Raw genomic sequence first — 22,292 nt, forward strand, 5'->3', positions numbered from 1 at the left:
GTGTGGTCACAGGCACTGCCAGGTCCAGTCCTTCCTCCCAGGAGGGACATTCACAAGCTCGGAAGTTTCAGAGTCTGGATTTGAATACCCCCTTCTCTCTTCAAGACAAATCTAGGAGACCGGAGGATTCTGTCCTCTGCTGCACCAAGTGGGAAATATTAATTTGCTTGTTTATAGGGGAAAATTCTTATAATACAACCCAGAATTAATAATTTATTACAAAGATTTCTTAGCTCCTCAGGCAGAAGTTCTAAAAGTGATACAAATTGTTATTTTGATTACTTTAATGGGATTTTCCCCTCAAAGCCTGAGCTCATTTGCTGGTGTAATTTGGAGTCGGGCAAACAGTAAAAGCAGAGCCTGGGGAAGAGAAGTTGCCAGCACCTCCACAGTGCACTGCAGACCACAGCACCTCTGGTGCATCTCTCAACCCTCCCACCCGACAAGCTGGAACTCTGCCTCTCTCTGCAGCAAAAGCCCTCCTGCCTCCTCTCAAACTCCCATCCTGTTCAGCCAGTCCGGATCCCTTTGCCATCATAACCCCATCTCTGCCCTGAGGCTCCTCTGCTGTGGCAAAATGCCCCTTGATGATAATGATAAAAGTAACACTAATCGAAATCACATTTATGGAGGGTCTGTTATGGGCTGGACCCTCTGCTAAGTTCTTTTCATGTCCATTTCATTTAATTTGCATAATCCAAGTGACGCAAGAGCTGTTACTATACCATTTTATGTATAAGAAAACTGAGGTTAAAGCAGTGGTAAAGCCAAATTGGTTTAAAGTAATAACTCTGCACACAAAGGAAGAAAAGCTACTGCTTGTTTTGGGAGTGATGGTGACCTGTGTGCTCAAACTCAGGCATAAAAGAGAGAATCACACAGTCTCTGGAGGTAAGCCTACAATCACTTATTACCATAATGTCCCAAGAGGTTCAAAACTAACATAAAAGGGTGCAAAGTCCCAGACAGCTCCTTGGGAAGCCTGTGCTCTCTTGCCACAGCACTGTACTTCCTCCAGCAGTCCTCCACATATTGGTCCCTGAGGTCCTCTCCAGTGGGGAGCATGCCTCCCTCCTCTCCCCACCACTTTCTGCACAAGGCAGAGGGGTCTGCGTGCTCGCTGTGCCCAGGCACCAACTCCATCCAGGCCACAGCTCCACCACAACTCCCTGCCCCTACTTCTCGGAACCCCTTGCCGTCTGCCCCAGCCAGTCCCTCCAAAATGTTAAGGAACTGCCTACCTCCCTCCTGACAGATGTCCCCTTCCTGGGGACCTCCACTGACATCTTCATCTTTCAACCTCACTGAGCACACTTCTTTGACTCCGTTGATCTAAAACTCCATTCGCCTGCCCCAGCCCCATGGGTGGCCACAGGTCATTTAGATCTGTCATTTAGATCCTGTCCACCTCCCAGATCTCAAATCTCTAAGTGTCTTCGGAACATACTCTCATCCTCATGAGCCAGCTCCTGCCAGGAACCCCCAAAACTTACAACAGGTGCATAAAGTGATCTGCCCTCTGGGTGGCCCGAAATGATAATAACATGGCCAATTCCCTGACCTCAACCCTAGATTTGTCTATATTCTCTTAAAAGCACTGACACTGAACTGGAGGATGTGATCATCTTCAATAAATCCACACTGTTTTGTTTCGTAGCCAAGTTATCAGGAAAGGATCAACAAACCATCTTTTCTCCCAAATGGGAGAGAGGACAAGCAACCACATCTGTCACAGAATGCTGACGCTCAGAGCTGCAAGGGTCATCTCTTCCAAGCCTCCATCTGATGCTTGAAAACCTTCCTCAGCCTTTCCCCCAAGTGTTTGCACTGCCCATGCCAGGTACTCCCAGCGACAGGAAACCCACAGCCCAACCCACATTTGGGCAGTTCTGTCTGTCTGGAAGGTTTCCTTTGACTGAGTTGAAAGCTGTCTCAGGGCATCTGGGTGGCTCAGTTGATTCAGTGTCTGACCTCAGCTCAGGTCATTATCTCACAGCTCGTGAGTTTGAGCCCCACATTGGGTTCTTTGCGGAAAGCTCGGAGCCTAGAGCCTGCTTCGGACTCTGTATCTCCCTCTCTCTCTGCTCCTCTCCCACTCATGCTCTGTCTCTCTCTGTCTCCAAAAATAAAAATAAACATTAAAAAAATTTAGAAAGCTGTCTGTAATTTCTACCTAGGTTCTGGGTCTGCCTGCTGGACCCACAACTAAGTCTGCTCCCTCTCCACAGGAGCCCTTCTGAGATCAGACTACACTCTTGCGTATCCATTGCATTTTCTCTTCTCCAGACCAACCAGTTCCAATTCCTCAAGTGCCTCACAAGACAGGTTCCCCACAAGAAGGTGGGAAAACAGGGGAGTGAGTGTGCGGGGGGGGGGGGGGGTAGGATAAATGGTGCTTCAAGGTATAGGCCCTGGACTCTGACCTCCTGGCTTTAAGATCCGGCTGCAGATGTTCCCACCTATGCATGGGTCTTTGGACAAGCTGTCCTCTCTCTTCTCAGTTTTCTCATCTGTAAAATGGGAATGATTTTACACCACCTACTTCATAGAGCACGGAGAGGGTGGGTAAGGGGCTACACAAAGGGTTCTGCACAGTCCCTGGCACATGGTGAGGGCTTAATAAATGTTAGCTCTTAGGTCTAGTCCCTTCCCCAACCCGGTCACCCGCTCTGGTCATGTTCCAGTTACACGCCATCCTTCTTAAGGTGGGGCACTCACCTGGAGCCCCACACCACAGGCGTGTCCTGACCGAAATAAAGGAGAGCCATCCAGAGCCCGCTTTCACGCTGGCAGACACATCACTGAATCCACAGACAACTAAAACCTCTGGATCTTTCTCCCCAGAGCGGCTCTTTATCTTCAGGTCCTCTTGCCTCAGTTTTCTGCAATATTACTTACATAACTACGAAATTATTATTATTTATGAAACCACTGATCCCTTCCTATACCGAGGCCTATCCACTCACTGCTAGAGCTATAACTATTCACTGACTGCTAGTTTTAGAAAATACAAGTCTAGAAATTCTTCTTGCATTTGTTAACACTGGCTCTCTAAGCAGACACAGATTAAGCAAGGTGTAGGAAGACAGCCGTCGCTTTCTTTAGTGTGATTCTGTGTTGTTTGAATCTTTTGCAACACGTATGTGCTTCCACCCTGCCTTATTGGAATTTGCTACTCTTTTTGTAACTTCTTTCTTTTTTAATGTTTATTGATTATTGAGAGAGAGAGAGAGAGAGAGAGAGAGAGAGAGAGAGACAGAGCCAGAGCATGCGCAGGGGAGGGGCAGAGAGAGAAGGAAACAGAATCCAAAGCAGGCTCCAGGCTCTGAGCTGTCAGCACAAAGCCCAGTGCGGGGCTCGAACTCACGAATAGTGAGATCATGACCTGAGCAGAAATCAGACACTTAACCGACGAAGCCACCCAGGAGCCTCTCTTTTTGTAACTTCTTGACTTACATGCTTAGCTTATTAGTTTTATCTTCTTTTTAAAATAAATTGCATTTAAAGCTATGCATTGCCCTCTAAGTACCACGTTAGATTCACTGCACAAGTTTTGATATGCAGTGCTGTTGCTGGGGGTTGGGTTTTTGGGGTTGTTCAATTATATTTCATAATTTCCATTAGGATTTCTTTTTTGACCCATGGAGTTTTTTTAGAAAGTTGATTTTTTTTTTTTTAATTTTCAAACATACAGAAGATTAGAGATCATAATCTGCTTTGGACTATGAATTTTCAATTTTAGCACACTCTGATCAAAGAACATGGTCTATGACGTGAATTTTTGGCATTGCTGAGATTTGCTTCCACAACCAGCACACAGTCAATCTCTGTAAGTGTTCCTTACATGTATGTTTGAAAAGCATGTGCAGTCTCTAATTGTTGGCCTTTTATGCGTCTATTTGGTTAAACATATAATTATGTTGTACAGAGCTTACAAATATCCCTGCCAGTTTTTTGTCAGCTTGACCTATCCATTAATAAGGGGGATATGTCGGGGCACCTGGGTAGCTCAGTTGGTTAAGCATCTGACTCCTGATTTCAGCTCAGGTCATGATCTCACGGTTCATGGGATTGAACCCGCATCAGGCTCTGCACTGACAGCGTGGAGCCTGCTTGGGATTCTCTCTTCCTCACTCTCTTCCCCTCTTCTGCTCACACACGCACTCCTGCGCTCTCTCTCTCTCTCTCTCTCAAAATGAATAAATAAACATTGAAAAAAGTTCACTTCTAAAAAATAATAAATGAAAAATAAGAGGGATATATTAAAGTTCCCAAAATATATTATCAGATTTTTAAAGTCGGTTCATTGACGTTTTTTTTGTTTTAAAAGTTTTGAGACTCTGTTGCTAAGCACATACAGTTTCAGGATTGCTGTATCTTCCTATGAATGGTTCTTGACCCTCTTTGTCTTTGCAGATACTTTGGACCTTAAAGTTCATTTCATCTGAGAGTGATAATACTCTATCACATTTGATTTGGTTTGTATTTGCCTGGTCTATATTTTCCTATCTCCTTACTTGCAACCTTTGAGTACCATTTTATTTTAGGTTAATTTCTATAAACAGCATATTTCTGGGTTTTGGCTATTTTTCATATCTTCTGTATTATGTGACAAATTCAATCTACTTATATTTGTTGAGACTACTCAAATAATTGTATTTATTTCTACTATCTATCATCTAATTTTGTATTTTTAATTTACCATGCTTTTTTCTTGCTCCTTTCTTCTCTCCTGTCTTCTATTGGATTCACTGAGTATTCTATACCTTCTCTTTTTTTGCCTCATCTGGTTCAGAAGTCCATTACTATGCTTTTAGTGATTACCTTAATTTGTTCATCCGCATCCTTGACATAACCAAATCTAAAGCTTATCTATGTATCTATCCTCCTCCTGAGTAATACAAGGATCTTAGAATTGTTAATTCCCATCAGCCCATTCCTAATGTTACATATTATTATTGTATTTTTTTCTATTGGTTTTTAAACCCACCAAAACTAGTCATGATTTTTACCATCCAGTTATTTAGATTATCCTTTATTTAGAGATGCCTGGATGGTTTAGTCAGTTAAGTGTTGGACTTTGGCTTGGGTCATGATCTCACGGTTTGTGAGTTCAAGTCCCACATTGGGCTTTGTGCTGATAGCATGGAGCCCACTTTGGATTCTCTGTCTCCCTCTCTCTCTGCCCCTCCCCCTGCTCACACGTACTCTCTCTTTCTCTCTCTCTCTCAAAAATAAGCTAACATTAAAAAAGTGTTTTTAAAGATTATCCCTTGTTTATCAAGGTGTTTGGCGGCCATTGCTCCTTAGATCCCATCCCTTCCTTCTGGGTTTCATGTTCTCGTAGTTAACATATAGTTTGGTCTTGTGTGTTTTTTTAATCCACTATGACAATCTTTGTCTTTTAATGGGTATATTTATTTATTTATTTATTTAAGTTTATTTATTTATTTTGAGAGAGAGAGAGTGCATGTGTGAGCAGGGGAGGGGGAGAGAGAGAATCCCGAGCAGGCTCCACACTGTCAGCAAGGAGCCTTATGCAGGGCTCTGAGCCAAAATCAAGAGTTGGACTCTCAACCGAATGAGCCACCCAGGCGCCCATTAATGGGTATATTTAGACGATTCACGTCTAAAGCAAGCGATGTTCTTGTTGGATTAACATCTACTAAGTTTGTAACTATTTTTTATTTATTGAACTTGTTCTTTACTTCATTCCCCTCCCTTTTTCTTCTTTCTCTGGGTTTAATTAAATATAGTCTATGATTCCATTTTATCTGCTTCACACTACTGAAATGTACACTTATATATGTTTAAGAGGATAATTTTTACATTATGTGTTTTTCCCACAATTAAGAAAAAAAAAATTTAAGTTTAAAAAAAGAGCTTTAGTGGTTGTCCTCGAGTTTTCAACATACATTTAAAAAGTTCACCTTAATTAACACTGTATCTCTTCAGGTGTAGTACAGGTACCTTCTAACAGAGTAGAGTATTCCCAATTCCCCCTTCCTGCCCCTTGTGACACTGCTGTCATTCATTTCACTTATCCATATGTCACAATCACCCCCATACATTGTTACTATTATCACTTCAAACCGTTACCTTTCCGATCAACTAAGACTTAAAAAAAAATCAAGTAGTTTATTTTTTTTTTTTCTTTTATTCCTTTTCCCCTGTCCTTCTAGAAGGAAGGTAGCTTTTCCCTCTGGCTTTCCTGAAGATTTTCTTTTTGTCTTTAGTCTTCTGATGTTTGAGTATGATATGTGTTGGTGTAGATATCAAAATATCTTGATATTCTCCAAGATTTCTGCATCTGTGGTTTGGTATCTGTCATTAACTTTGGAAAGTTCTCAGCCGTTACTACTTCAAATATTTCTTCTTCATTCTCTCTCTCCTTCTGGTGCTCCAATTATGCATGTGTTACTCCTCTTAAAATTATTCCACACCCCTTGGATGTTCTGTTTTGGTCATTTTGTCGATGTTCTTGTGTTCTCTTTTTTCCTCTCTGCATTTTGGCTTGGGAAGTCTCTATGGACACCTCTTCAAGCTCACTGATTCTTCACTTGGCTGTCCAATCTGCTGAGCAGTCCATCAAAGGCATTCTTCATTTCTGTTATTGTGCTTTTTCTTGTTAGCATTTCTCTTCAATTCTTAGAGTTTCCATATCTCTGCTTACATTATCCATCTGTCCTTTTGTGCCATCTGCTTTTTCCATTAGAGCCCTTAACATATCATAGTTATTTTAATTTTTTAAATTTATTTGTTTTGAGAGAGAGAGAGAGAGAGAGAGAGAGAGAGAGAGAGAAGGGGAGGGGCAGCCAGAAGGGGAAAGAGAGAATCTCAAGCAGGCTCTGTGCCATCAGCACAAAGTGGGGCTCAAACTCACCAACCTCACGTGAGATCATGACCTGAGCTGAAATCAAGAGTCGGAAGCTTAATCAACTGAGCCACCCGGGCATCCGGTATCATAGTTGTTTTAAATTCCCTATATAAGAATTCTAAAATCCGTGTCACATCTGAGTGTGTTTCTCATGCTTACTTTGTCTCTCAGACTGTGTTTTTTCTTGCCTAACTTTTTGCCAAAAGCTGGGCATGAGCATTGGGTAGCAGAAACTGAGGTAAACAGGTCTTTAGTAGAGGCTTTATGTTAATCCGGAAGATATCAGCTGCAACTCTGTATGCTCCTATCTCTGCAGGTTTCAATAGCTGTTTGCCCTTCCACCTCAGCTCTCTGATGGGTCAAGAAAAGGTGTTGATTTCAGCTTGCTCAGCTCTACTTGTTGTTGTAAATATGGGAGCAATGAATTCCTAGATCTTCATATGCCAGAGCTAAAACTGGAGGTCTCTCCTATCCTTCCTCCTGGAGTACCTCATTATCAGATCAGTAAGAGTGTCTGAGTGGTAAGCCCTCTTTGTATTTGTCTGAAAATGTCTTTATTTGCCTTCACTGTTAAATGATCATTTATCTGAGTACAGATCAATTGTTATTATCTCATAACACTTAACGATATTTTCTACTATTTTCTGGCTCCTGAAAAAAAAAGTGTTGTCAATCTAAAAGTTATATTTTCTCTCTAGTTGCCTTTATAACTTTCTTTGTCTCTGACATTCTTCAGTTTCACTACCCCTTTGCCAAGATGTACATTTATTTTTACTTAACTTGCTGGGATTTAGTCATGCTTCTTCAATCTAACGCCCCATGTCTTACAACAGTTCTATTCTATACATTCTTTAGCCAATATTTCTTCAAATATCACCTCACCTCTATTTTTCCTATTTATTTCTCCAGAGCAACTACTAGATATAGTTTGGCCCTTCTCGTGAAACTCTGCTTTATCTGTAACCCTCTCTTTAAGACTTCTCAACTCCTTAGACTTCTAGCCTGCAGTCTCAGCAATTTCCTCAGCTCTGTTTCCCAAATCACTAATTTTCTACTCAGCTGTGTCTTACCTGGTATTTAATCCATGAATTGAAAATTTAATTTTGGTAACTAATAAAATTTTTATTTCTAGAACATTTGGCTCTTTTTCTAATCTGCGTTTTCCTATTCCATGGTGTTTTCTCCTTTTGTAGTATCTCCGGTCCTTTTTTCATCTCTGTAGTCGTTTCACAGTCTGTTTCAGATTGTCTGTTATTTTAAGTTCTTGGAGCATTAATTCTTCTGGTTATGTCTCCCATACGCCCCCTCATTTCCTGGTGTGGTTTGCAACTTTTTTAAATCGTAAGCTCATCTTCAGTAGTTATCATTCACTCTGTAGGCAAGTTGTACAGACTGGACTGTGGAAGGATCCAGGTGAGAGTTTGTCAGGTGCTTCTCCTAGGCATCTCAAGGATTTCACTGATAGGAGCCTGCTTTTTATATTAACTTCTCTACTTGAGTTTCTTGGGAATAATATAAAGTGGATACCACCCTTGTATGGGGCACAGCCGTGGGATTATAACTTCTCATGGGAAACCTTTGCTGTGCTTGGAGTCCTGTATGGAATCAGGGTTTCCACTGTTTTCATCAGTCTGGAGGTGAAATGGGCCCACTGCTCACTTCATGGAAAGTGCCATCCTTCCAGGTTTCAAGTTTTTTACAGACAGTTCACTTCCAACTCCCCTATCACGTAGGTCTGAGGCCAAATCTTCTGTCTCAGCACCAGCATCAACACCCCCAGACCCTGTTCACTATGAACTATGTCCAGGACCAGGAAGTACCCTGAGCCACTGGGATATTAGCTCATGCACTTCAAGTTCTGGCTCTGAGCTCCCTCCTAATTTCCAGCCCCCAAGGACTTCCCTCTCTTTAATGCAACATCAGATATATGTCAAAAATATTTCATTCTTATATTTGATCCAGTGTTTCTATTGTTTAAGAAAGACGTGCCTATAATAGCTGAGACCTTGTTATCAGAATCAGAAATCTGTGTTCTTTTTTTTATAATTTACAAAACAACAAAGTGTGCGTCTGTGTGTGTGTGCTTGAGAGCTTTGTAAACAGCCAAATTCCTTAAGCCAAACTTCCAGTGCACTCTCAAAACAAACAAGCTATGAGTAGAATATTCTGTTTGTTTTCTTTTTTGCCTTTTTTTTTTAAATTACAAATATTGCTTAGCCTTGTGTAGGGGGAAATATCTCTACCCCCAAAGTCAATTTTCACACAGCACCTTTGGTTGCATCTATCGCTGTTACTTTATGCCACACGGCACAGCACAGGTGGTCAATGTCACTGACATGGCGTAGCCATAAAAATTTCTTGGATGAATGAATGAATAAATGAATGAAAGAACATCCCAGCAAGGCACAGGCAGCTCTTTGACAATTTGCTTGTAATCTTTAAACCCCACGATACACAGAATTTGACTGTCATCTAAAAGAGTGGAACAGACGGGAAGAAAAACTGTAAACAAGTCAAAATAAAAATAAGAGATGGGTTTCCAATTTGTTTTCTATCTCACAGAATGTTAGAGCTGGAATGAATCCCAAGGATGACGCAGTCTAATCCCCCACCCCAAATGCAGAAACCATAACCCAGAGGGAAGTGACGAGGCCAAGAGGCATCACGAAAGCCCGGGGGCCTGTCCCACACTTTTTCACTATGGCAACTTCCTCAGTGTTCCCTCAGACATTCCTCAATCTCGCCAAACAGACCCAATGACTTTTCTTGGGAAGCCACCCTTCCGCTTGACCCACAGGAACACAAAGAATACTCAGAACATTCCGTTGTTTAGGAAATATTTTAACAGCTGTTCAGGAAGAAATGGGCATCCCTAGGCAAGACTCTAAGGGAGTAGAGCAAGTGAAAAAGGTTGAGGCCTCAGAATCCATGTAGTTTCACCCCTGGGTCACTTTGAGATGACAACAGCAGAAGGCTAAGGGAGAATATGGCTGGTCTAGAGGCACCAAGAACCTCTAGGGATCTGGGAGCAAGAATTCCAGCACAGTCTTTGTTATTAACTCATTCCAAAGGCAAGATGACATCCAAGTTAAATCTTGCTTGCATCTCAGTGTTCAGAAAGGGGTTTTAGAGACGCCTGGGTGGCTCAGTCGGTTAAGCGTCTGACTCTTGGTTTCTGGCAGGTCACGATCTTGCGGTTCATGAGTTCGAACCCTGCATTGAGCTCTGTGCTGACAGTGCGGAGCCTGCTTGGGATTCTCTCTCCTCCTCTCTTTCTGTCCCTTCCCTGCTCATTCTCTCTGTGTCTCTCTCTCTTTCTCTTTCTCTTTCTCTCTCAAAATAAATAAATAAACTTTAAAAAAGAAAGGGTTTTCTGCCCTCAGGGAAGAACTGGGAAGAAGTGGGAAGACAAGTGCCCTTCTCCTTGCTGCTTCCATCCTCTCCACTCTTATGGCTCCTTCCATGGTAACAGTCACTCCTCTGACCCGTCAAAGCCCAGGACATTTACTGGGCCACCTCCACCATGCCTTGAGGTCAGAAGTCTTCCTCTGGCATCAGGCTTCTATGTACAACTAGGTCAGAAGGTGCCTGCTTCCCATGGGAAGGCCTAGCCATGCCCTCTCACTTCCATCCTGTTTATCTGCAACTGCGTGGGTAAGCCCTCTGCTTCTTTCATCTCTAAAATTTATGATTCCTCCCCCCTTAAAATCCCCAAGTTCCTGCACAGCAAGCCCATATGCAAAGTCAATGCAAAGAAGTCAAATGCAAAACTACTAAACTCTCTTTCTCGTCAAGAGCTGAGTTGATGATGAGGTACACTCTTATAGGCCAAACCTTCTGCTTAGGACATTTTCCCTGAGGTACCCTTGGGTGGCGGGAAGTCACAAAGCCCCAAGATAGTGGCACATCTTCCAAGCATCAAATTGGAAAATCTAGGAATGGTGCCCCAGAATGTCTGGGATTTTTCTTAGTTTAACTTAGGCTACTGGAAAAGCTGCATTCTCAAGCCCTATGATCACAGCAGCCAGGCCCATGCAGAAATGCACTGATTAGCGTGTGGCCGTCACATTCATCCGTAAGACAGAGCCCTTTGAAACCTTCTGCGGCACCTCTGTGGGTGTGGTTGAGGATTGTGCCCAGGGCCTCCACAGGGCCCCCACTGGAAACCCATGCGGCCATTCCCTTCCACCCTGTCCGAAAAAAACATGGCTTCCTTTGGGGGAATTGTCCTATTTTCCCCTGGTGGATAATGAGAAGCACACAAATGACTGCTTCCCGCTTTGCTTTGACCATCAGAAAGCTCACAATCAAATCTGAGCTCAACTCTAGTAACCTGGGGGCCTGGCTGCAGAGTTGGGGGGTTGGGTTAGGTGGGAGGAGGTAAAGGAGCAGAGAAGAAAGGGGAGAAGCAATGCATCACAGGGCCACACAGTTCCCGGTCAGCGCCCCAAGACTGGAGAGAAGGCCAACCCCAGCCAGGGCTGACAACTATCTCCAGGGGACCAGTGACTTGGTCTGCACCTGGCAAATAAGCCTCCTGGTCTCCCAACCCTCCAAGTCTCCTCATAGCAGTAGAATAACCTTCTAATCTGTATTGGATTAGATCCTGATAGTCCCTGGTTTACAAATTACAATCTTCTCTTTGCTCTCAAGACAAAACCCAAAGCCATGGCCCTAGTCCACATCTTGCCCCCACCACCTCATTACCTGCACCACAGGCCACTTTCTGCCTCTCATGCTTACCAGCCCCACAGGACAGCTTTTGGTTACTAGACCACCAAAGCCTTTATATAGGCTGTTCCCTCTGCCTAGAACACTGTTCCCTGCCACACTTCCCCTTCTTGAGCTCAAAGGTGCATCCTCAGAGAGACATTCCCTGATGCCCCCCCCCATATAGATGAGGTCCCACTCTTTACTCTTTGGTCTTTCTCTTCAGAGCACCTATCATACTCTGTGATACCTGGTAATGACACTATTTTTCCTGGTAGAATAATGTTGTCAAAATTTGTCTCCTTTGCTATAGGGTCAATTCTGGGAACGATGTTTGTCTTTGTTGCTGCTCTGTCCCAACGCTTAGCACAGTTCCTGGCACAGAGGGGATGCTCAATAAATATCTGCTGAATGAAGCCAATAAATCAATCAGGAAGTGTCTGCACACACAGAGTAAAGGGCTCTGACCCCAGAGGACAGTCTACACCCGCAAAAAGCAGGGAGCAGAGAATGGGGCAATCTTGTGAGCTACATCATTTAGGGCATGGGACTTACTCTCTCTCTGCCTCAGTTTCCTTATCTGCCACATGAAGATCCCGCTCTGCTTTGCAGAGCCATTGCGAGCTAGACTCCCCTGCTAGCTGTTGTGGGTTTTAAGTAGTGATCCCTTTATCTTAAGTCATGCATCACTCTCCCAGCCCCTTGCAAGCTGGCACCTGTTGGCAGGACACAGGTCTGTTTAGTCCTCTCCACCCTCCTTCCCTGAGGGGCCTGGCTCTGAGCTCTTGGGCAGAGGATGCCCAGTACCCTGTGTGCGTGGTGAGGCTGGTGGCAGCCACCACTATCCAGACTTCCTCACCAGAAGCCTCCACCCTGCTCTGTGCACGAGAGGAGCTGGCTTCATCGCTAGCCTCCCGAGAGCTTGCAGCCTCCAGCCCCTTGCCACTCAGGGCCACGGGTCCCGGGCCCCAGGCTGGTCCACCCCTGTGAGGATTCCTGAGGGGAAACATCCCTTGAATGCCCCTTCCACCCGGCAGCTTTAAAGGTCTCCTTTTTTCACCTTCCCACTCACCAAACCCCTCCTGCTCTCCGTGCCTTAGAATTATTCTTTCAGGTTGGAAGAGACTTGACATTTAGCTAATCAAGTCCTCAGTGGATTCTTAAACTTCTAATACAGCAAATATGAATAAGGATAGATTCTACTTACATGCCTCTGGTGACAGGAGGCTCACTACTTCACAAGGAGGCCCACTCCACTGGGTAGGAAGCTTGGGCTATGGGAAAGTTCTCTTAGCCTGCCTCCTTCCCTGCTCACATCCCCAAGTCTTCCCTTCTTCAGACCAAACAGCCCCAATTTCTCCAGTCATCCCTCCTAGGAAAGAGTTTTCAATCATCTCTTCTAAATGTTCTCTACTGTATCCGCAAAGAAGGAGTCTGGTTCTGAGCACAGCCTTAGCAGGGGAAGGCTGGGGTAAGCAGAGCAAAACCAGATCAGAGTGGAACAGCACAGCCACTGCCCTCAGACTTCTGTTCATACCTCCAGAAACCACACTGGTGCCTGTGGCGGCCCCACCACTTTCTAACCCATGCTTGGCTCCCAGGATGAGTAGATTGAACCCCCAGGTGTGTTCCCAGGAAACTGGTCACCTGTAAGAATCAGTGGGCAGCCTGACTGTGTTGCAATGGGAGCGACCCGGTGGCCACCAGCCTGGACTCTGGGGCCAGGGATTTGGGCTCCGATCCCGCCCCGGCACTAACTACATACCTTCGGCGACATTACTGCTAACCTCACTAAGCCATCCTGTCTGCACAAAGGTGATAATAGCGTTGTCGTGACTTTGTAATGACATGGGGCAAGGAAAGTGCTCCTCAGAACACAGCCAGACACATGGCAAGCAATGAATACATCATTGTTACAACCATCACTACAGTAATGATTAGGACTTGATGCTTTCATGAACTTAGACAAGAAGCAACTTAGTGCTGGCTGAACTGGGTCAGTGAAGGCCACGCCTGGTGGGCCCCGACAGGGTAGATTTAGAAACAGACTGAAGGAATAGTCTATGCAGGGCAACAGTGAGCAGAAGCTTGGAGTAAGACAACAACAGTAAGGGACACCTGAGTGGCCCAATCGGTTAAGCATCTGACTCTTGATTTCAGCTCAGGTCATGGTCTCACAGTTTGTGGGATCAAGCCCCTCGTCGGGCTCTGTGCTGAGGGCGCTGAGCCTGCTTGGAATTCTCTCTCGCTCTCTCTCTGCCCCTCCCCTGCTGGCACACGCACACACCCTCTCTCTCTCTCTCAATAAACAAATAAACATTTTTTAAAAAGAATAACAACATTAAGAAAGTAATAATAATCGCAGTAGCTGCCACTCTGCGTGCTCGGAGCTATCCCTGCTGTTCACGCACTCATATACATGCACACGCGTGCACCCCACACACAGGCCCATGGTCCGTGCGCCCTCAAACAGAGAAGGAGCCCAGCCCACAAGGGGCAGTGAGAGGTCAGGCCTGGCCATAGCCAGAGCATCCTGTGGGCAAGCATAGGGGCATGGCGGGGGGGCGCAGTGAAGGGCCATGACGGGGATGAAGGGCCCAGGTTGGGGTCTCGAGTCGGGGAAAACCACGAGGGACTCCCAAGTGAGGATGGGCTTCAGAAAGAGAGATTTGACAGTAGCAGCAGGGACAGGGCAAGAGGCAGGAGTCCCAGGGAAGGTCGCCTCCAGATGAGCAGAGTACTCCAAGCCACGGATGCAAGGTTCTTTGGGGCCCACTACCCCCACAGCGAAGTCAGACGTCCTCACCTCCACATGCCAGCCCTCTGGGGTTTGGCTGACCCACTACTTCTCCAGTCCTCTTGTCCAGACTGCCTCTCACCCATCCTCCATTCAACTACCTAGACCGGCCCACAGTTCCCTGCTATCTCACACTGCTTCATGCCCTTGACCACATTGTCCTTCTGCCTAGAATGCCCCCTCCGGCCATCTCTACCATATCTAGATTCTGCCCATCCCTCAAGACACAGCACTAACGGCACCTCCTCCAGGAAGCCTGCCCCCTTCCTCAGCCCAGCACACTGGTCTCCTCAGTCCCTCCTCTCCGTACCTCACCTCCTTCTGATGGGCACGGACCCACTACAGAGGAAAACGAGCTCCTTGAAGAAAGGAAGCATGTCCAGCACCTCATCTTTTTCCCTACAGTCCCAGCCCTTTTTCTGAGTCAGGTAGGTGTTCAGACCATCTCTGATGATCAAGCTCAATTATGCTCAGAAACTCAGGAGTAGGACACCCACAGGAATAGGCAATGCTCGGCCCAGGGCCACCAGCCTGGAGAGAAACCACCATTCAGGGGGCAAAGCAGCGTAAGCAAGTGGGAGGCATTTCTGGTGGCTTTCTCTTTCAGACAAGGGATAGGCCCTTTCCCAGTTTAACCCCCCATGACCTTTGAACTTCCTGGGAGGTCAGCAGCACATCCCCTTCCCCAGCTGTCTTTCTGTCTCTGGCCCGATGGGAGGGAGGGCCCTGGGCCGGTTCCATTTTGCGCCCGTATTGATCTGTTGGCAGCAATGGGCTGGATAATTAGCCAGGAATTAGGGTTTCTATTACAGCCAGGAGGCTGCTCCAGCTGATTTATCACCTGAATAATTTACTGTGATTGAAAGGAAATTAAAATGAACTCCATTTGACAACTGTGAGCTTTTATGGGCTTTAGTGAAGGCTCAAAAGCCAGATTAATAGCCTGGTGTTGGTTAATAGTCTGCCGAGAGTAAATACGGCAGGCTGAGCTCTGAGGCGGCCTTCCTGCCGAGGCCGGAGGAGGGACCAGCTCCCGCTAGGAGCAGGCAGGCGACAGCGTCACCGCGAGTTTTACTGAAACAGATTCCACTGTTCAAAACGCACTCACCACCAGCACTTGTTTCTTTCCTTTCCTTTTCTCTTTTTTTTTTTTTCCTCTTCCCCTTCAGGGTGATTTTTACTCACTCCACATGTAGGGAAAACAGAATTGCTTTTTCAATAACCATTTTGAAAAGGAAGTGTTTCATTGCCCCAGAAGTGTGTACACATTACACCCAGGGCCAAGGGTTTACTAAGTTTCCATATAAAAGCAGGAAGCCTGCCCTACCCACCCAGGGCAGATCTGGGTGGCAACAGCGGCAAGGTGGGTGTGGGTGTGACTGGTAGGACCCCAGCCTGGCCTCAACGAGGAATGTTCTTCCCATGAGTGGTTGGGCTGGGTAGGCAATTCAGGAGGATTTGACCACCAGAGCCCATGGGGAGGAAAGACTCTGAGGATTCTGGAATGACAGGCAGACTCCAGCTGCCAAAGGCCAGTTCCCAGAACCAGCCAGTTAGAAAACGTTCCTAGAATCTTTTGGGGACAGGGAGGCCCATGCAGCCATCTAGCACAGAATGAGGACAGAAGGCCCCGAAGTCAAGTTCCAGCTCTGTGGCCTCAACAAGTTCTGGAAGCTCCCTGGGCTGAAAATGGGGTGAATGGGAAAAAGTGTTCCAATCTGTGAAATGGAGCTTACCAATCTTGCCCACACTGTTCAGCAGGCACTTAAATTGTGAGTCCAAGGGAAGAATGGATGTGAAAGAGCTTTGAAAACAGTACAGTACAGTACCCTGCTTAGGTGGGGACGGCCACTGTTGTTGGGTTGCTGCTGTGCTATTGTTGTTGTTGGCAAAATCACAATTACGGCCACCACAGATAAGGAACTGAGGTCCAGAGAAAAAGCCACCTGCCCAACAGGGTGGAGCCAGACTCAAGTCGAACTCCCTCAACCCCAAAGCCAGATGAAGCTCTTTCTTCCCCATAGGCTGCTCAGTGAAACTGAGAGCAAGACCCCACCAAGGCCACTAGGCCATGGAGACACAGGTCTGCTCACATATAGAAGACACGCCACCCTCGGCTGCCGGAGCTCCAGGCCCCCTTCTCGGTGCCACCACTGTGCCATGCTGCTCTGGGGCTCACAAGGCAAAGCAGAGAGTGGGCACGAGGGGGTTCATACCCTTGCGTGTCAACCTTGTACGGCAACTTGTACCCTTGACACGTACTCTTTCCCGGTCTGTGGCCCCTTGCTTTGGCTGTCATTTGTCCAGTGACTGGGAACCAGGAGCGAGGGTACGTCATTCATAGTCCAGTGCCTGTGTGTGTGCCTGGCAGCCCCGTGGCCTCACCTTCCATCTCTCCTCATTACGGCACATTACGGGGAGGTGAAGCAGATTAACCAGAAAGCACTGAGTCAGTCATTATCCCGCCACACGCTCGCCCGCAGGCCCCGCCTCAGAGCCCACACAGACACAGGCCCGCGGTCGTGTCCGCGCCATTCTGAAGGACACTGCACAGCAAGAACGTTAGGAACAGGGCCCTTGCAGAGTTTGTAACTCGGTCTCCTCCCCACCAGGCTGCATCTCTACAGGGGCCTATCAGGACCTGTCCCTCAATGTTGCCTCCTCTGTAACTCCTCCTCCGATGCTCCCAAATGAGGCAACTTCCCCATTCATCAGCGCCCGCAGAACCTTCTCCCTTGCCTTGCAGCTTCTGGATCCATGTCACATGGCCCCTGAGAGAGTGTGGGCAGACAGTTGACGCTTGACTCATCCCTCTGTCCCCCTGGGTGCCTGGCACTGTGCCAACCTCACAGGCAGCATGCAAGAAATATGTCGGATAAGTGAACATATGAATGTCTAAGCAAGTGAGGAAATACACGGATGGCTTCTGGACTCCTCCCAATTATGATGCCCTGCAGTCTCTGCCCAGATTTCCTGGGCATTCGAAGCTAAAATGATGCAGACTCTGAATTCCGTTAAGAATCGAAGGAAATCCAGTCTCTAACACTGAATGCCTGCCTTAAGTAAACAGAAACTTAGTACAAGTGCTGGAGGCTTCATGAAGTAGAGACCAGGTTGAGTGTAGAGGCCTGGGCCCTCACTCTTCTCCACTCACTTGCTGGGTGACCCTGGACAAACCCTGTCCCCTCTCGGGGCCTCTAAAAAATGAGGGAGTTGAAAGCTTGCCTCTGTACCCTCTGCTAGTCTCTCAAATCATGTGATCTTGTCGATGGTTAGAAGATACATTTTCTCCCCAGTTCTGGAGGGAAAGGTAGGCTTCATCCAAGGAAGGCTCCTTTTCTTTCTCCTCCTGTGTCAGATGGAATGTGGCTTTGGCCACCTCTCAGAAGGGCTCTGAGCAGAGAGAGAGGCTGTTTGTGATGGAAACAGACTCTTTACCTGAAAGCTCAAGGTCTAAAATGTGTGGGATCAGCTCTGTCCAGCCCACAGGACCACCTCACTCCCAGGGGACACTTTACGTGTAGAAGAAAGACCAAAATCTTGACCACAGCATACGAGACCTGGCCCATCTCCCCAACACTCCCACGCCCCCACGCCCTGAAGCCCAGGCACAGTGGCTCTCTTGGCCCTCTTTCCATTCCTCACCTTGCCGTGCCCCCTCTTACCTCAAGGCCCCTGCCCTTGTTGTTGCCTCTGCCAGGCACATTCCCCCCACCCCGTGTCCCTTCTCCTGTCCTGCCCTACCCCTCAGGGCTCAGCATAAAAGCATTTCCCCCCAGAAGCCATGGTGGCCTCCAGGCTGACTCAGCTTGTGCTTTATTCTTTCAGAGAACCTCAGCACCTAGCACATCTGTAATCCATGACCTTTTGGGGTTATTCTTACTTATGGGATTCTTCCACATATCTATAGGTTCCCTGAGGGCAGGTCCAAGCCTGTCTTGTTCACTGACAGTACCTAGTGCCTGGCTCCATGCTTTGCACACAGGTGATACTCCTTGGTGTTTGTTGAGTGAATACATGACTTGCCGTGTGGCCTTCAGACAAGTCTCTGCCTCTCTGGGCCTCGGTTTCTCCATATGAAAACAAAGTGGCTAGATGGTCTGTGAGAGCCCTCACAAGAACTGCTCAGACAACTAGACTGTCATAGGATGGTCGCCCTGGAGGCTTTGCTCACTCCTCCCTACTCAACATCCCCTCTGGTCCCTTTCCCCTCCGTGGGAGCTTGTGCACACAGCCTATAGGGTTTTGACTGGCTCTATGGGAAAACTTCAGAAGCCCCATCTAATTAGCATGTAAAGGAAGCTCAGCAAGGCCAGTCCTCAGCACCAGGATCAGCTAGCTAGGTCTCTGACTTGCCCACCAGATGGGAGCTCTCGGCAGGCGGGGAACATATCTGAGCCGCCTATGCCTGCCAGGTAACCAGCCTAGACTGGGCGTCAGGAAATAGTCTCTCGAGTTGCATCTGGTACTTAGGGACCTTATCCAGGCCCCAGAAGCCTCTCACTGGGCAGATCTTTCTGGTCCCATAGCTAAGACAGTGACTGCTTGTCTGTCCACGGTCAGCAAGGGGTCATCCTTCTACTTCTCTCCCTGTCTTGCAAATGACCCGGCTGGGAGTTTGTCCAGTGAGACACTTCCCCATCTCCAGACTCTTGGATTCGGTCTCTAAAACATTGCCAGGGCGAGCTGACGCGTGGGCTGACGGTGGGGTACACGCTGGCACCACTATAACGTGCTTTGTGACCGTATTTCCATCTTTATCCTGACTGGCAGGATGGTGACCCAAGACCACCTCCAGTGGCCCAGAAGGTCATGACACCAGCTCTGTGCCGAGAGCCTGGGGAAAGGACGCCATTCAGCAAAAGCAGAGCAGCCAGACAAGTCATGTGACCATGCCCCACCCCGCCCCCACCCCCCCCACCCCACAGGCTGGCAAGGGAGACAGAGGCACCAGGGCAAGAAGTTGCCAGAACCCCAGACAAGTCCTCCTGACCTTAGGGGACGCTGCAACCGTCCAAGTCGGGCCGAGAACAACGAGAAGCCCGCCTCTGAGTAGAACCCGGCATTCCCGCCCACACCCCGCCAAACGCCTTCGGGAGGGCCCCCCCCAGGTCTGCGTCTGGCTGGGGGGTACGGCACACAGGGAGCCGTGGGGCGTACCTGCTCGGGCTTGATGGGCTCTGTGGTGGTGAAGATGTCCGAGTAGTGCTGCCTCTCAAACACGCGGTCCAGCACCTCCAGCTGCTGCTGCGTGAACAGTTCTCCCCGCATCTGCTTCCGGAGGAAGTCTCTGCCTGGCAGTGAGTGGCCGTTCGGCACCGGAGACTCCTGAATACCTTTGATGAGCATGAGAGAGGAAGGGGGGGGGGGTGCAGGTTACACAGGTTGCTAAAGAAAGTCACGTCAGCCGGTGAGAGAAGACAGCCTGAGAGACCCACAAGCCCAGCTCCTTCCCTCACGAGAGAGGAAACAGACAGGGACTCAGACAAGGGGGCCCTCAGTCAAGGTTACCCTGCTGGTTAGTGCAGAGCCAGCCTCCCGTAGCCACCTGCCAGGCACCATGTGAAGCCTTTTCTACATGCATCATCTCACCTAAAACTCACAACGACCCCAAGGTAGGTAACGTTATTTTCCCCATTTTGCAGATGAGAAAATTGAGACCCGAGGAATTAAAGTCATTCACCTGAAGATTAGAGCTCAGGTTGACCGGAAGGCTTAAGTACCAGGTGCCACTTCCTCTTCTATAATGAAGATTCCCCCACCCCGTTTTGTCCCAGAGCCAAGGCCCTTAACCCAGAACATCTGCCACCACATCACATGACCAGTCAATAAAGCACCGTGCCAGGACGGCTGTGGGGAAGGACACCACTTTCGTACAATTCTGGTGGGAGCCCACCGGTCTCACACCCACGATACGCAACTTGACAAAATCCATCAAAGTCACAAATGCACATATCCTTCAATGACACAGTTGCGCCTCTGGAAATTTTTTTTTACCACTAGACTCACAGGTACGGGAAGTGATATGCGTGCAAGGTTCTAGCTGCAAAAGACTGGAAACAACACATGAATTTATTTGCAGGGGCTGGTTAAATAAGTTACGGCGTGCTCACACGGTGAGCCGCTGCAAAAGCGAACAAGGACTCCCACCGTGAACTGATACAGAAAGATCTTCGGGATACACCGTCCTATGAAAAATAAACCAGGTACAGCACAGCATGTATAACGTATAACCTTTTGTGTAAAAAATAAGAGGAAGAAAATAAGACTTCCCACGCATTTTGTGTATGCATATACAAAAGGAACTCTGGGCACCATGAGAAACATTTAGAGCACTTACCCATTCCTTTCCGGGAGGTAGGAGCTAAGTGGATAGAGGTCAAGGGGGGAATGCTTTTTTTGTTTTATGTTTTGTGTTACTGCAGAACTTTAAAGGTACCACTTACTCAAAAACACGAATTACCAAGGGTTAAATTCTGTATGTGTTCTATGTTGTTAGCTCTCCACACTGTCACCATCTCTGGTGACGATGCTTACATTTCAAAGAAAATATTATGAATTACCAATAAAAAAGAAAACGGGAAGAAATATTTTTTGTGAGCCTTGAGCTTGAACCACTCAAAGTGAAAGACACAGCAAGGAGGGCAAAAGTTTCAAGCAAGGAAATGGCCTTGAGGGCCGTGCATCCCCCAGGGCCCTGTAGGACCCGGTTGCTCATGCAGGGCTGACCAGAGGTGAGGCGTCAGGCCCAGAGGTGAGGCATCTGCCTTTGCCACTGGGGAGCCCAAGGGAAACCAGCGCTTGTCAGATCTCTCACTGGCCCTCACACAGGCCTTGCCTGATTCTCTCCTACATCCCCCTCTGCCAGCACATGCTGCCCCAGACTTCATCCATCATGTCACAGCCCCACTCGTGTGAGGAAGAAGGCCCAACCAAGGAGCTTGAAGCAGTAGGAGGCTGTGTCACTGAGATGCGCCAAAAGCTGGTGTCTCCCTAACTGTCCTATCTGGGGGCAAATGCAATGCAGGGTCTGACACTTGAGCGAAGTCACCAGCTTTGGGTGTTCACACGAATGCTGGCTTTCCAGTGTCCTCCATGGAGGCTGACAGCTCAGAGCACCTTCCTCTACGGGAAGGGCCTTCAGAGGCAGCTCATAAAGCCCCTTGAGAAAACAGATCCCAGCTCCATTTGGACCCAAGAGGATACCACAGGCTAGGCTACAGCCTGAATGACCACATACCCCAACACATGGACCACGATGAAAGCTGGGCTCTCTGGCTGATGTCCCCCAGCCTAGAGTTGAGGCACCTCCACTGGCAACCTGGGACATTAGTCTTCCACAAGACCGGTCCCTCCCTGTTCCTGTCCATAGGACATCATCCTCAGAGTCCCTTTTTCCATCATGGCCCATCCCCATGGGGGCTATTCCTACAAGGACAGCAAGACTAGCAGAATGTGGGAGCTCACAGCCCTGTCTGTGCTCTCCCATTGGTTGGCATCTGCCAAATAACCCTATTATCAAAGGATCAAAGATACATGTACGTGCGCGCGCACGCACACACGCACACACACGCACACACACTCACGAGGACAGCTCATCATGCTCCTCCTCAGCTATTGCGATGGCCTGTCATCCTGGCCCCAGTCACTCCTGCTCAAGTATGATCTTGCCCTGGGTCCCCAGTGCTCCCGTCAAGTTTCTCCCTGTCAGAGAGGAACCACATCTGATCGTAAGAGACGTCTCTCTGCCCACCAACTTCACTGATACTCCCCAGCCCCATCCTGCCAGCCAGGCCCCAAACTCCTCATGAAGGCTCCTTCCTGATAATTCCCACCCAGGTCTTGCTCTGCCCCCAGTTGGACAGTGTCCACCTCTCCCCCCCACCCCCCCACCAATTCAGTCTGCTC

The 22,292-nt window shown here is 47.8% G+C and overlaps 1 protein-coding gene across 2 annotated transcripts in view; it reads right to left on the reverse strand.

Annotated features, from left to right (window-relative positions):
- The window catches only part of PAX5 (paired box 5), a 187,936-nt gene that overhangs the window by 105,145 nt on the left and 60,499 nt on the right, over window positions 1-22,292 (reverse strand). For both annotated transcript variants that reach the window (XM_042965180.1, XM_007089318.3), the window contains exon 6: window positions 19,545-19,720. In XM_042965180.1, the coding sequence (XP_042821114.1) occupies window positions 19,545-19,720 (176 nt within the window). The remainder of the gene's footprint in view (window positions 1-19,544; window positions 19,721-22,292) is intronic.

The sequence above is a fragment of the Panthera tigris genome, chromosome D4, assembly GCF_018350195.1.
Source record: "Panthera tigris isolate Pti1 chromosome D4, P.tigris_Pti1_mat1.1, whole genome shotgun sequence".
Taxonomy (NCBI): Eukaryota; Metazoa; Chordata; class Mammalia; order Carnivora; family Felidae; genus Panthera; species Panthera tigris.